We start from the raw sequence: 14,385 nt of genomic DNA on the forward strand, positions 1-14,385 counted from the left end.
CATATGCAGCAGGAATTCCCTCCCTCCAGTCACACTTTTCTGGTGGGAGGAAGGAATTTTGGAGGAAGAGGACACTGCATGTGAAAATGTTGAAAAATAAGTGTTTGGCCATGTTAAACATTGCAAAACTACACATAACATCAGTTTGAATTAAGCTATTTAAGTACACATGCCTTGTCAAAGCTTTATTTCAATAAAAATATAGGGTAGTTGTTTTTTAATTGGTGGGCTTGGTTAGATCATGGGCCAACGTAAAATAAATGCACATCTGAGATTTGCAGAAGAATTTCAACACGTGGCAGAAGAGTGACGTTAGCTGGTACACACAAACACACACCTTTTTTTTTTTTTCACAATAAACCCCCAAATACTCCTCCATGGTCTCGTTGCGGGTCACGACCAACTAGACACCTCCCCTTGTAATTCACAAACGCCAGCCCCCGAAGTCTCTAGAAGCTAGAGACTTTTTGCATGTGAGAATCTGCACGTAGCATTCAGACTTTTAGGAATCCAGCCCTCACCACCAGATGGCCAACAGTGCGCAGAAACATCACAAATAGGACGAACTAGCTACCAGACTTCGTGGTTATCTTCTTACCATTGACTGCTCCGAGTCTGGTTTGAGTTCAGGCTTCAGAGGACCAAACGACCACGGGACTGGTGCAAGGGACGCATTTCTGCTACATGATGCTGTCGTTTAGGTAAATATAGATTGCTGAATCAGATGATAGCAAAAACTGCAACCCTGCAGTTATGGTGTGTCTGTTTTACTGTATTTTTCGTTTTCAGTTGCGACCGTTAAACACTTCCAACTTTCAAATTCCATTAGCTAGCTAGCGTTATTCAACCAAAGTCATGTTACCGTTAGCTTGCTAAGCTAGCTGGAAACTAAAGGAGCTAACCTGAATGAATATTGTTGTGATGGTTCTCGAAAGCAAAAAGGAATACAATAAGACTGGACTAATTAATAGGATAGTATCTGCTATACTAAACAACTTAAGTTAGTAAAAGTCGAAACAAACGAGACAAGAATCTTGCCTATGAAACTATGTTATGGCATTCCAGTGCAATGCAGCGTGGGATGCTGCTGCCTTCACTCTGCTCTAACGTTAATGACATATTACATACACACAATAACAGTATAATATATACAAATTTGATTTGTTAAGACATTCTGCACATTAGCTAACAGTCTAATAGTCTGCCATATTAAAGAGTTCAGTGAGCCCATGATATTAGGGTATTTGGGGATAACAGCTAACACTCAATGGGAACTTTATTCGTACGTTAACGTTAAATATAGTTGGATAGCTAGCTAACGTCAATTGGCTAAAGTAGTTTGGGAGTAGCTAGCTAAACCAAAAGCACCAGCTGCCCTCCAGACAGCCCCCTGCTGCCAGGTAGTTTGCAGGGGTTATTGAGGGGATAATCCTGGTGAAATCAGTCAGACTCCATTGGGCAGTGTTCAGTCCTCACATGAGTTTCCCCGGCGGGGAGGGGCGAGGACGTGGCAGTCCTCTTCCATCCACATCCTGTTATCTGACTTCACAGCTTCACTCCCAGTAAAACTTCGAGAAGATGAGAAGAGGGCAATTTCTTTGCAAGGAAGGTACTGAAGTGCAGAATAAGAGGAGTAACGTTAGTCTTACATTTCTTTTAAACTGTAGTCACGGTAGTGAGACTGACACATTGTGTTGAATAATTAATATTTCGTCTTAATATCATGTAGGCCTAATATTTAAATTGATCTTAGTAAGTAAGTAAGTAAATAAGTAAGTCAACTTTTATATAGCACCTTTCACAGACAAGAGGGTCGCAAAGTGCTTCACAGTAAAACAAATAAAAACAACAACACATCAAATACTAAACCATATTGCTAGTTAAAGGATTGTCTAAAAAGATCTGTCTTAATGTAAATGGTACTCAGTTTGTTAGCCCTGTAGGGAATTTTTGGGATATAATGGCATCCGTTTGTATCGAGTAAAGTACAGTGGTGTAACATATTGTCATGATAAACCATATAGTACATTCATAATTATATGGAAATGATAGTGAATCTGTTATGAAGGATTCGTGGCTTTCTAATGTGTACCCACTGGAGACTACATTTTCCCTTTGTATATTGTGGAGAAAGTTTGATGCCAAGACAACAATTGGGTAATTCTTCATAACGTTTTTGTTTTTTGTGTCATTTCTTTCAAATCAAAGCAAGGCTTCTTCAGACATTCATCATCTTGCACAGTTTAAAAAACAAAGAAAGACAAACTATAAAACAGAGGAGAATCAATTGCAGAAGAGGTAGAAACACCAATTTATGCATAGTTTATGTACAAACAGCAGCCTTAAGAGTTAGGCTTCTCACAAAGTAACATTTTGTAAAAGGGGGTTAAGCTTTTCCTTCAAGAAAAAAAGACGCCTTGCTAATATTTCTATTGCTTTAGCTACTTCTCTGTCCTACATTTAAATTCCACAACTGAAAGTAACTGGTTTGGTCCTAGTTCAGGGGTTTGTTGAAAGTACTTTGTATTTCTAGCTTAAGTAAGAAATCGTAGAAGTGACAGGCAAACAGTAAATCAGTAGAAGCTCCTGGAATGCAATGAACATCAGAACTCATTATTTATCAGTGTTGTCTGATGGTGGATCTGTCCAAATGATAGGACTGTGATATAACCTTTCCTCCCACAATGAACACAAGATTGTGAGGTAAAAGAAAAAAAAGGGGCACCCAATATACATGTCTGAACAATGTACAGCCCAATTTACATATAGGTTCAGAAAAAAAAACTTCCGGCCAAGTTTAATGCAATTTTTTTTCTATAATCTGTTTAAACAGACTGCCTCACAAATGTTAAATGTTAAATCAGAAATGTTTTGGAGTCTTCACATGCCACGTAATAGCATGTATACACACAAACACTCTCATTACCAATCTCTCTCATGTGTGGCATGAAAACATGGCTCTAAATTATAACTATACTTACAGCATTAATTTTTGACATTATACTTCTACAATATTATAACAACAGAAACACATTAGCTGTCACCCTGCCATTACAGTGATTATATTCTAATGAGCTTTTATCCTGGAAATCTAAGTTGCAAAGGCGCATTTATGGTATCTTGGACTGCATGGCACCACCGAAAATACAGTAGTAGCAGTTAAGGATTATGGCAATTTGCTTCTTGCCTTTTGAGTTTCTAATTAAATATACTTTGATTTAATTCCGTTTTAATCGAATACGTAGCTGTCTGGCAGACTTATTTTCCTTCCTCTCTGCTGATGACCTAAATTGAACTGTCATATGAAATCATTCTTTTATTTTCACTGAAGGCGTGTCCTTGTGGAAGGAACCTGCCTGAGCCTGTTGTCCGCTTTCAGTAAAATGCTTTAGAAATCTGCATAGACTCAGATTTCATGCATGACCTCTACTTTGCCACTAGGTGTATGCGTGTGTTTGTTGTGGTTATTTACAGTGGTGGTGGTAGTATTATTAGTGTACATGGCACTTCTTGTGTTTATCCATTATTTAGAAAAAGAAATACCAGTAACTATATATATTCGTGCATAGACTGCTAAATGGTCAGTTCACCCAAATTACATAAAAACGTCTTGAGATAACTGCTGTTGAGACTTCTGCTCACTCTACAGCAACTTTCCTTTACAAACACAATGTTCACGTTATTCTGGACAATTCCCAGACCTGGCAGCCAACTGTTTTTATTGTGAACTATATTCTATGGAAGGAAAAAAAAGAACCTGTCCACAGTAGGTCTGGGGATTATCCAGTCTTAAATACTGCTGACGACCAGGTTTGGAATTCAGTAGTTGCAGCACTGAAGGGAGTAAAGGAATACAACAATATAATTAATCAGGGAGGTTTATGCCGGCGAGGGAAAAAGTATTCTGAATGAGTTGTAAAGTCGGGAATGTTTGATGTGACTCACTGGAAAAGAGCTTGTATACTGTATTCCAGACATTATAGACATAAAGTCAAAATATCTGTTCATGGGTCTGACATGACAGTCAGTTGTCTAGCAGCGCCTTGAAAGGAGTCACCATGATTTGTCAGTAGTGATGGGGAGTTAATTTGGAGAGCAGGGTTTACCAGGGAAACAAAGCAGCTCACTCTTGGTAGCAGTACGCTTGATGTGGTTACTTGACATCCAGCTGGAACTGTGATTTAGAGATCAATTTGAAAATAAATATTCTGCTGAGTGTCATATGTCATATACAATAAAACACAGTCAATGATAGGATTAACATTAATGACATTATTATTTTTTGATTGCATGATTACATTTTTTCAGTTAATCAGATTATCACACTCTTTCTTCAGGATGGAGCTGCCATGTTGCTGTTTATTGTTGCTGAGCTGTCTGCAGTCGCTCTCTGCCAACAATGATTTCTTCACCTCCATAGGTAAAACCATCAAGCAACATATGGTACTAACATTAGAAATATTGCTCCCAGGGGCACCTGGATAGCTCACCTGGTAGAGCGTGCTACATGTCATTCCCCTTCTCTCTCCCCTTTCACATGTTTAGCTGTCCTATATATAATAAAGGCCTAAAATGCCCAAAGAATAATTTTTAAAAAGTAAAGAAATATTGCTCCCTCTGCTGATCTGTGTTGTAAAACACATGGAAGAACATTAATACAAGACATATTGATGTCTTGTATTAATGTTTGTCCTGACGTGCTGTACCATGTTTTATGTTTCTGCAGAACAGGAACCTGCTGAAAACCAGTTTTAAACTGAGTCAGGCCCGTTTTTATATTGTAATGTAATGTTACTTTTTCTAACTTTCCTGTATAATAAATATATGAAATGAAAAATGAAATGAAAAAACAAGATTTCACAATAATGTTGGATCCTGTAATAATCTCATAAGATTAGTGATGCCCTTTGTTATTTAACACTGCACTGTTGATGATGAAGTATTTCTGATTGTGTGTTCCTCAGGCCAGATGACAGATCTGCTATACACAGAAAAAGACCTTGTCACCTCTCTAAAGGACTACATCAAAGGAGAGGAGAGCAAGCTTGAGCGGATCAAACAGTAAGTTTGTAGACACAAAGTAACACACATGGGTTGATACACAGATATTCATACACAAGCATTCAATACGATACACATACATACACTCAAAAATGGACACACAATGCTTTATATTTCTGATTTGATATTTTCTGATTGAAGAATTTATTATTGCCTGTGGATTTAAGTGTAAGCACTGCGTCTAACTCTGTATTACCATCCTTGTGATAGGTGGGCTGATAAATTGGATTTGTTGTCAGCCACAGCAATACAGGACCCCGAGGGCTACCTGGGGCACCCTGTCAACGCCTTCAAACTGATGAAGAGGCTGAACACAGAGTGGGGAGACCTGGAGAGCCTTGTACTAAGTGACACCACTGATGGTAAAAATAAAGCAGAACTGGTTAAAATAATATCCTAAGTACCAAACATGTAGAAAATCACATGGTTAATATGTTAATATTAATATGTTAATATTTGACATTGGTCTAGTCAAGGGCTTTCTGTAAATTTCCTGGTATTAGCTGATCTTGGAACTGCCTATTTAGTGCAGCAGAGTGTCTCTAGAGCACAGGCAGGGTTGTTTGTGATTGTTTGACTTTTAAAAGACACTTCACAATACAGGGAAAGCTGTGTATTTTGGAATGTTTAGAGCAATACTGTGCCGCTCACTCATTCTCTATATATTTTACACCACCTTAACATGAGTTATTTAGGTTGCGAAGTTTACTCATTTATACTTACACTTACTCAAATGTCTGGCTTAATACAACTATAATACAAGATTGAAGTCACTCTAAACATTTTATTTTTTATTTGGAGAAAGTATTGTCCACTTAACTGGTTGTGTATCCCACACACAATCATCCTACCATATCTTTCTCTGTCTGTCCTCTCCTGTCAATCTCTCTCAGGATTTATTTCCAACCTGACCATCCAGAGACAGCACTTCCCCACAGATGAGGACCAGACCGGGGCAGCTAAGGCTCTCCTCCGGTTACAAGACACTTACAAACTGGATGCCAACACAATCTCTACAGGAGACCTACCTGGTAAAAGCCTTACATTTGTGCCTAAAGACCTATTTTTCCCCAGTTAATTATAATTAACAGACTTAGTGCCATTAAAGTCACAGTAAACAGCAGGCCATGTGGGGATACAGGGTTTTTCTTGGTTTCTGCAATATTTGCATAATAACGAAGATGGTTTACTTGAATTGTCAATACCCCCCCCCCCCTGCATCCTCTGCAAACTAGGAGTGAAATACAAGAGCCTTATGACAGTGGAGGACTGTTACGAACTCGGGAAAATCGCCTACTCTGATGTTGACTACTACCACACAGAGCTGTGGATGGCCCAGGGCCTGAAACAGCTTGAACAGGGAGAGGAATCCACTATAGATAAGGTGACATTGCTTGACTACCTCAGCTACTCCATCTACCAGCAGGGGGATATACATCGAGCCCTGGAGTACACCAAGAAGCTGCTTGAACTGGGTCAGTCTCTCTATTACTAACTAATTACGAAGTTATAACTATAAAGTGTTTTTCTGAATTTTGAAAGTATAGTGGGATGTATGTTTTGTTCATTGTGAAGTGATAGTATCACTTTGCATTCTAAAATTTCTGCTCAAGGTAAATAATGTCACTTAAACATGGAAAGATTAGGAATTTATGCACTTTTGTTTTTGTCACAGACTTGCACACATACAGACAACAATGCAAATAATTAACCTTAATTTGACCAAACACACAAAGACATTACTAAGAAATTAAAGCACATAATCTAAATTGTTAGAACTAAGTATTATAAGTATATAATATAAGTATAAAATATTGCAGACTTAATCAGTCTAAACCAAAACATTCATGCCACTACAATTCTGTGTAGTTTACCACCTAGACTCAGATATTGGTCTGATTAAAATCCAGGATGGCGGGAGGCCATACACCATCCCGCCAGCCTCGACTTTGCACATTCTAACCCATTAGTTGCATTTGCTCCTGATTAATACTCTTGATAACAGATGCTGCAATACATTTCATGTCATGTCATGAAATTGGAAACAAAGTTCCGATGAAACCTTGGTGGGGACCTTGTTATGCCATATTTTCCTTCACATGAGCCCCTGAATGAATTAGTCCTGTTTTTACATTGTGCTACTGAGAACTGGAAAAGGTCAGACTGAATAAATAGCATATATAATGTTGGAAACTTAGTTATTTTAATTGCAGGGCATGTGATCGTCTATGGTGACATTGCTGCAGTCATCACTATTTGAAGTTGCCACTATTATTTCTGTTGGTCTCTCATTTTCCCATTTTTAGACCCAGAGCACCAGCGTGCCAAGGGCAACCTGAAGTACTTTGAGTTCCAGTTGGAGAAGCAGAAAAAGGATGCAGAGGATGGAACACAAAAAGAGAAAGATCAAGGGAAAAGAGATACAACTGAAAAGAAAGAGAAGCCCAAAAAGAAGGTGTCCAATCATCTGATTCCAGAGAGGAAGAAGTATGAGATGCTTTGTCGTGGGGAGGGCATCAGAATGGTGAGGAAGACAAAAATATACACAAAAACACAATTTTTTACTTAATAAATACACATCAGCTTCACCTCCTTTGTTCCCTGCATTTCTGTTTTCTCAACCAGACACCCCGCAGGCAGAGCAGGCTGTTCTGTCGTTACTATGACAACAATCACAACCCTATGTATGTGCTGGCACCTGTCAAACAGCAAGATGAGTGGGACCGCCCCTACATTGTCCGCTACCTTGACATCATTTCTGACAAAGAAATGGACAAGGTCAAGCAACTGGCAAAGCCCCGAGTAAGCAATTCTCAGTAATTTCAGTACTTCCATGAGGCCATATGATGCATCTCTGAAACTATATTGGTCACTTTACAGTTAACTGTGATGTAGTTGGAACAACCAGTTTCTGTTATGGGGTTTAGTGTGTTGGGTAGTGGGTGGTCAGAGCTGTGAGGCTGGTTGATGTGATTCTGCTAGTGAGGCAAGCACACAGGCACACACATCTTGGTATATGTGTGTGTGTGTGTTTGTGTGTGTGTCTGTGTGTGGGTAAATCATGTCCCTGGCTTCACAGCTACGCAGGGCCACCATCTCCAACCCCATCACAGGAGTGCTGGAAACAGCGCCATACCGGATCAGCAAAAGGTAAGGAAAAGCCAGGAGCTGCCAAAAAAAAGCAGAGGATATAGGAGAAAGCTGAGAGGGAGGAAGTGAGATTTTCTCCTCCTTTTCCCTCAATAGCCCCTTTCACACAGCCTGTACAAGGCGAGACTGTTTTGTTTTTCCAGCATCAGAGGCAGTCACAGCCATAACTTTCTCAACGTAACTGTCCCACAGGCAGCTCAAAAGTGAAAAAAGCATTCCAAGTAGCCAAAGTTATTAATAACTTGCGTGCAATAGTCCACCTTCTCTTCCACTTGCGCTCTGCCTCTGTCAAACACATACACACACGCAACTCCAACGTTGTTGTGTTACATTTTGAATGCCGGAATTGGGAAGTCACACACTTTGCTTGGTTCTGTGTGAATAAACAAAGCCAGCATAATGGCAGACCTTCATTGCCTTGCTATTGCTTAATATCAGTGTTAAAGGGGCTAACAACTTATCCCATTTCTTCTCTGTACTCCCGTCCATCCGTATCACTCTATTTCTTTGCCCTTCCAAAGTCTAAAGGCTTCTGAGCTGATGCTCAGAATGATCACAGCTTTGAAGAGCGCATCAAAACATTTGTAGACTTTTATTGGTCAATAAAGCATGTTCCTTACAAATATATTATCTCATGGTTTTTCGACCAATGACACAGAAATCAGCAAAAAAAGAAAAGAATGCATCATTGCAACAACTTGATATTTATTTATTTGGAAAAAAGAGCGCTTTTGTTTTTTTTAAGGATCTGTTGTGGATACATTTCTTTACAGGAGTCTGCTACAGAAACTTAACATAGTTGCTTTTTATGAGCCAGGAGGTGTATCAGAGGCACTCGTTGATTCGCTACTACTACGTTTTATATTTTGAAATGGAATTTGTTTTTTTAGTAGGGATGCGCCGAATCCAGATTTTTGGGGTTTGGCCAAATACCAAATCCACTGGTAAAGATTCTGCCGAAACCAAATCCCGAATCCTACTCCCATCCTCAGTCCATTAACACAGAAACACATTAATGAAGTAAACAACGTCCACTGCAGTGTATTTTTTGTTTTATTTTATTTTTAAATGTAAAAACCACAAGTTTTTAGCTGTGACTGTTCTTCCTTTGCCATACCTGAAGTTTGGCTGCTGTCTGTAGATTCCTTCGTGCACAACTTGCATTCTTACGGATGATTTATACACAAATGTTTTAACAGCGGCGAGATTGTGTATTGTTTAGGGTCCTTGCCACCACAAGACAAATCAGCATTGCAAACTGAACATGTAGCTCGACTTGAATTGCCTTCTTTTGACTGAAAGTACTGCCAAACAAAACTATTTCTACTCACAAGTTCCATTTTCACTTTCTTACAGCCTACTGCATTGAACGGTCCACCTATGTAGACACCTTGCTGTAACCAACGGCGGCGTCATTACGCCGACCAGCATAGCGCGCGTAGTTCAAATGTAGGGTTCTGTTCAGTGGGGAAAAGATCTAAGGTTCAGCAGAAACCGAACCCTGTCAAAAAGCCCAATATCCGGCCAATTCCAAAGCCAAATCTTGGATTTGGTGCATCCTTGGTTTTTAGCATTGCCTCATGAAACACTCTTGGCTCTTCTTAAGAATAACAATGACAACTAGTGACCAGATCTGCTTATCTTTTCTCTCCCTCTTTCTTCCTTTTACTTTCCTTGTGCGTATCACATTCCATTATCCTTTTTTCCTTCCTTTATCTGCTTTTCCTCGACCTCCGTGTCTTTGTGCTTCTGGAACTACTGTAGTTAAGGCGAGCCACGGTGCATGACCCTCTAACTGGGAAACTTACCACTGCCCAGTACCGAGTCTCCAAGAGGTAAGGGGTCACAGGTTACTAGGAGGGCCACAATACCTCCTCACTCATCCTTCTCTTTGTCTTTATCTTTGTGCCCTGGCTGAAACACTTACTAAGCTCTGCACCCAGTTAACACAATGGAAAAAAAGAAAATGTTTTGCTAAACCTGTAAAATTAACACTAGAGGAAGGTTTTAATTTGATTTAAGTAAAAACCTAAACAGATTTCTTCTTGAACACAGTTAAACATTGTTTAAACCAAGATAAACAATCCTCTTTTTTTTTTGGTGTAGCTTAAATATTCTGTCAGTGATTTAAGAATTTGCGTGGAATTGCACAGTGGAGAGAGATAGTTTTAGTTCCCCTTGTGATCCATCCCTGCTTATTTGAGATTCTGAGCACTGAATCTCTATTCCCTCATTTGTGTTTCTAGGAAAGAATCTGTAACATGTTCTTGTATGAGCTCATTACAGTTGCTGTGGTACTACTACAGTATGCTTCCTCAATTGACATATATGCAAGAGAGATTAAGAACACTTCTCAGGCCTGAGTCCGATGAACAAGCTTAAATCACTGATAAATGTATGCTGAAAACGCGTGGTTGTTGTTGTCCTGCAGTTGTTGATGTTAAGAAAGTGTCCCCCTGTAGTTAAAATTACTTCTCCACTTCAATCGGTATGTTGCCTGTTGTAAGTTAGACTTGCATCTCACCCTTAAAAATAGCAAGCTCGGCAGACCACCAAAACCTCCAGTTTCTATGGTTTTGCTGTTCTTGGTAATAAATGTTTGGGTGCAAGGGTGTGGTGTCACTTTGATGTTTTTAAACGTGTACCTGCTGGACAGCGTATTTCCAAATTCAGTGAACGTGATGTCATGGAAGGAGCAGACGGATGAAGAGTTTGACCACTTTGTTAACTGGCTGGCTCACATTTGGTCCAGCATCCCTTCAAAAATATAACTTATTATCAATTTAATGAAAATTAGAGCAGATGTTGGAATTCTGTCTTTGTCTGTCACGTGACATATGTATTGGTAACTTCACATAAATTGTATCCCCAAATATTTTATAATGTGATGTGTTGTCTTTTTATGGGTACTGTTTAATGCCAGACAAAAATGCCAGTTTGAATTTGATGATGTGGTCTCCAGAACTATAGTTCTGTTATCAAGAGTTTATTGCCATGCTCGGCCAAGAGCTTATTTTATCAGGGACTTTCTAACTGGGGTGTGAGAGTTAGTATTAAAGGCATGTAGTGTCAGGAAAGTTAATTCCATCAAAATATTTTTGCACTAGTCTTCAACCAGACTCCTGTGTGAAATACACACGTCCTCAAGTGTATACAAAGTTTGAAATCAGAGCAACCCTGGACCCTGAGCTGATTGGAGATTCTAAATCTTGTGGTGGTTTCCTGTTTTTCATTTTCTTTATTCCTCCACTTCCCTTTTCTATTATCTAGTAGAGATGGTCCGATACCATTTTTTGCTTCCCGATTCTGATACTTGAACTTGTGTATCGGCCGATACCAAGTAATGATCCGATAACTGTGTCCTATATTTTATTATGTTTTGACAACTGTATACTACTATTTTTGTCTGGCTCAGGTTAAACTCTTTGGGAAACATGAACAAACACAAACGATAAATTCCACAGAACCTTCTTTTAATATCCAGTTTGACAGTCAGTCATAACGGAAAAAGAACGTAGATTTTGTTTAGGGCTTTATTACGTGGTATCGGATTGGTGCATAAACTCCACTACTTCCTGATACCAGCATTTTAGGAAGTATTGGAGGCAATACCAATACTGGTATCGGTATCAGAACATCTCTGTTATCTAGTTTAATGCCAGACTTGTTGAGCTTTTGATGGCAACTTTTCAGCATGAAGTGGCTCTCAATCGCCTATTTTAGAATAAATCTTTACTACCATCTAGTGGACAAATATGTGCCTGACTAATATGCTGTACTGTATATCCCTCTCCTTTCTTAATTGTTGTGCTTTCCCACCTGTGTTCCAGTGCTTGGCTCACTGGCTATGAAGATCCAATGATTGATAAGATCAACCAGAGAATTGAAGATCTCACAGGGTTGGAAATGGACACTGCAGAAGAGCTGCAGGTAAAGAGTCACATCATTAGTTGAAGAACATTCAACGCTATTTTTTCTCTTTATTTAATTTTACACGGCAAAATCTTACTGAATCAACAAGGTTCTTATACAGATGTACTATACATTCTAACACTTTCCCTGACCCTCTGTGTGTGCTATTGGAAACCTGATTTGTAGAGTTGTGAGATTTAAATCATAATTGTATTGATCTCTGTAGGTTGCAAATTATGGCGTTGGAGGTCAATATGAACCTCACTTTGACTTTGGGAGGGTAAGAGCCTTTGTGATTTCACACAAATTAATTTCTCTAAATATACATTAGTGTTAATATGGCAGGACATTAAACCTGGTGTTTGCTCTGTTTCCATAGAAAGATGAACCTGATGCCTTTAAAGAGCTGGGAACAGGGAACCGCATAGCAACATGGCTCTTCTATGTGAGTAAGCTCTTCCTAAATGCACCTATAGACCAATGTCTCAAACTTGAACTTACACTGACCATGTCAGAAATGCTGGTGGGTCCATCTATACTAATGTGGAGCATAATTCTAGTCAGAATTCTAATGTGAAGACACTAAATATATCATGATGAACTGTGTGTATAAAAGGACATAATGTAGTAATGGTGCAGCCATAAGAAAAGATGGCATCATAGGTTTAAATAGTTCACTCATTACAAAAAACATTAAGCATTAAATGTATTCATTTTTTATAAAAGAAAGTTGTATTGACTTTTGATAATTTACAGTCAATCTCACACACATTCATTATTTACATACACATGTACATTTCAACATAAACAGCATAGGCAAAAACAGATGCAGGCATTTTTAATCTGGAAGCCAACATTACAGATAAAAAAGCAAATAGTTGAAGTAACTTTAAAAAAGTTTAGGGTAGGTTTAATAAAATGAGGCCTTAACCAGGCAGGACAATGCACTCTTTCACCCCACACAGATGTTACATTTGCTGGAAGTAAAAAAAGATGGGACAAATAATACAACCAATGATATTTTCTTTTAACAGTGCCACAAAATACAATTTCAATATTCATGGGAAGCAGTTGAGTAATAAAATAGATTGTAACCATGCAGATAGCAATACATGTAGGACTGTGAAATTATTTGATATGACAAATAAAGACTGAACTCACTTTGACTCTCTGTTGTAGATGAGTGATGTAGCAGCAGGTGGAGCCACAGTATTCCCAGATGTTGGTGCAGCAGTTTGGCCCCAAAAGGTGACCGCTTATGTTTCACAAGTTAATACAATACATTTTACTAACTCAGTAGCTGTGTCTGAATTGGTCATGTTATATAGCCAACACATTCCCAAGGGCTTTTGTTTGTTTTGAATATAGGACACACTAAAAACCTTAATCAACAATGCTGCGAATGTTGTATTTGCCATCCAGTAAGGAACAGTACCAAGTAGTTGGCACATTCTCTCTCTCTCTCTCTCTAAACAACCAAACCTCCTAATAGGGAAACCTTTCCAAGCAAAACTGGATCATGTACTATCAGCGAATATCTATTTGTTCATTCCTGTTTTACAAGTCAACATACACTTATCAGCATGTTTAAACTTTAACAATCTCACAAATGTGCATTTACATTTGACTTTTTTGATTATAATTTCACATTTTAAGAATCTTTGGGAATTCATTTAGCAGACTGAGGCTGAATTTGGATATTCCTGGAGGGGTTCAACGCTGCTAACCTTTGTTGTCTTTAATTTGTGTGTAAAACAGGGCACTGCTGTGTTCTGGTACAATCTGTTTCCGAGTGGGGAGGGAGACTACAGCACCCGACATGCAGCTTGTCCAGTGTTGGTCGGCAACAAGTGGGGTGAGCTCCTCTTTGTCTGATTCTCTATAAAGACATGAGTCCAATTTATTAGACCAAACTTATTAGACCAAAGGATTTGCTGAAGAGATTGTAACTTTAAAAGCCCAGTGGCACAACCTGGTTTTGAGTTTATAAGAAGGGTAAAGATTTGGACCGTTTCTAAACTAATCAAAGGGCTAAATTAAGGTTATGATTATTATCTTTTTCTTTCTTTCAATCTTTAGTATCAAACAAATGGATCCATGAACGGGGCCAGGAGTGGCGGCGACCTTGTGCCCTAAATGAAACTGAATGATGGAAAAACAAATCCTCCTCATCACCTCCCCGGTCCTCTCTCTCCTTCCTTGTGAACCACCCAGGACCAAAGAACACTGCTGCACTGTAAACCCTAATAAGTTCACAGAACT

At 38.9% G+C, this 14,385-nt stretch overlaps 1 protein-coding gene and 2 long non-coding RNA genes across 4 annotated transcripts in view; 2 read left to right on the forward strand and 1 right to left on the reverse strand.

The window, feature by feature from the left end:
- The first annotated feature begins 376 nt into the window (after window positions 1-376).
- The window catches only part of p4ha1b (prolyl 4-hydroxylase, alpha polypeptide I b), a 17,187-nt gene continuing 3,178 nt past the window's right edge, over window positions 377-14,385 (forward strand). Inside the window, exons 1-15 of one of the 2 annotated variants that reach the window (XM_032541476.1) lie at window positions 377-701; window positions 4,338-4,420; window positions 4,965-5,061; window positions 5,272-5,423; window positions 5,955-6,092; window positions 6,297-6,536; window positions 7,368-7,585; window positions 7,687-7,863; window positions 9,976-10,046; window positions 12,042-12,141; window positions 12,350-12,403; window positions 12,503-12,568; window positions 13,303-13,371; window positions 13,882-13,978; window positions 14,203-14,353. In XM_032541476.1, the coding sequence (XP_032397367.1) occupies window positions 685-701; window positions 4,338-4,420; window positions 4,965-5,061; window positions 5,272-5,423; window positions 5,955-6,092; window positions 6,297-6,536; window positions 7,368-7,585; window positions 7,687-7,863; window positions 9,976-10,046; window positions 12,042-12,141; window positions 12,350-12,403; window positions 12,503-12,568; window positions 13,303-13,371; window positions 13,882-13,978; window positions 14,203-14,273 (1,650 nt within the window). In that variant the 5' untranslated portion in view covers window positions 377-684 and the 3' untranslated portion in view covers window positions 14,274-14,353. Of the gene's footprint in view, window positions 702-4,337; window positions 4,421-4,964; window positions 5,062-5,271; window positions 5,424-5,954; window positions 6,093-6,296; window positions 6,537-7,367; window positions 7,586-7,686; window positions 7,864-8,140; window positions 8,212-9,975; window positions 10,047-12,041; window positions 12,142-12,349; window positions 12,404-12,502; window positions 12,569-13,302; window positions 13,372-13,881; window positions 13,979-14,202; window positions 14,354-14,385 lie in introns of both variants that reach the window. The other variant, XM_032541475.1, reaches the window with a different exon arrangement.
- Window positions 9,093-9,366, reverse strand: LOC116705351 (uncharacterized). Its single transcript, XR_004335915.1, has 2 exons — window positions 9,290-9,366; window positions 9,093-9,245 (listed from the first exon to the last, which is right to left on the reverse strand). It is a non-coding gene; the product is annotated as an uncharacterized LOC116705351 (long non-coding RNA).
- Window positions 9,165-9,685, forward strand: LOC116705350 (uncharacterized). The gene is made up of 2 exons (XR_004335914.1): window positions 9,165-9,261; window positions 9,296-9,685. It is a non-coding gene; the product is annotated as an uncharacterized LOC116705350 (long non-coding RNA).

The sequence above is a fragment of the Etheostoma spectabile genome, chromosome 17 (assembly GCF_008692095.1).
Source record: "Etheostoma spectabile isolate EspeVRDwgs_2016 chromosome 17, UIUC_Espe_1.0, whole genome shotgun sequence".
Lineage (NCBI taxonomy): Eukaryota > Metazoa > Chordata > Actinopteri > Perciformes > Percidae > Etheostoma > Etheostoma spectabile.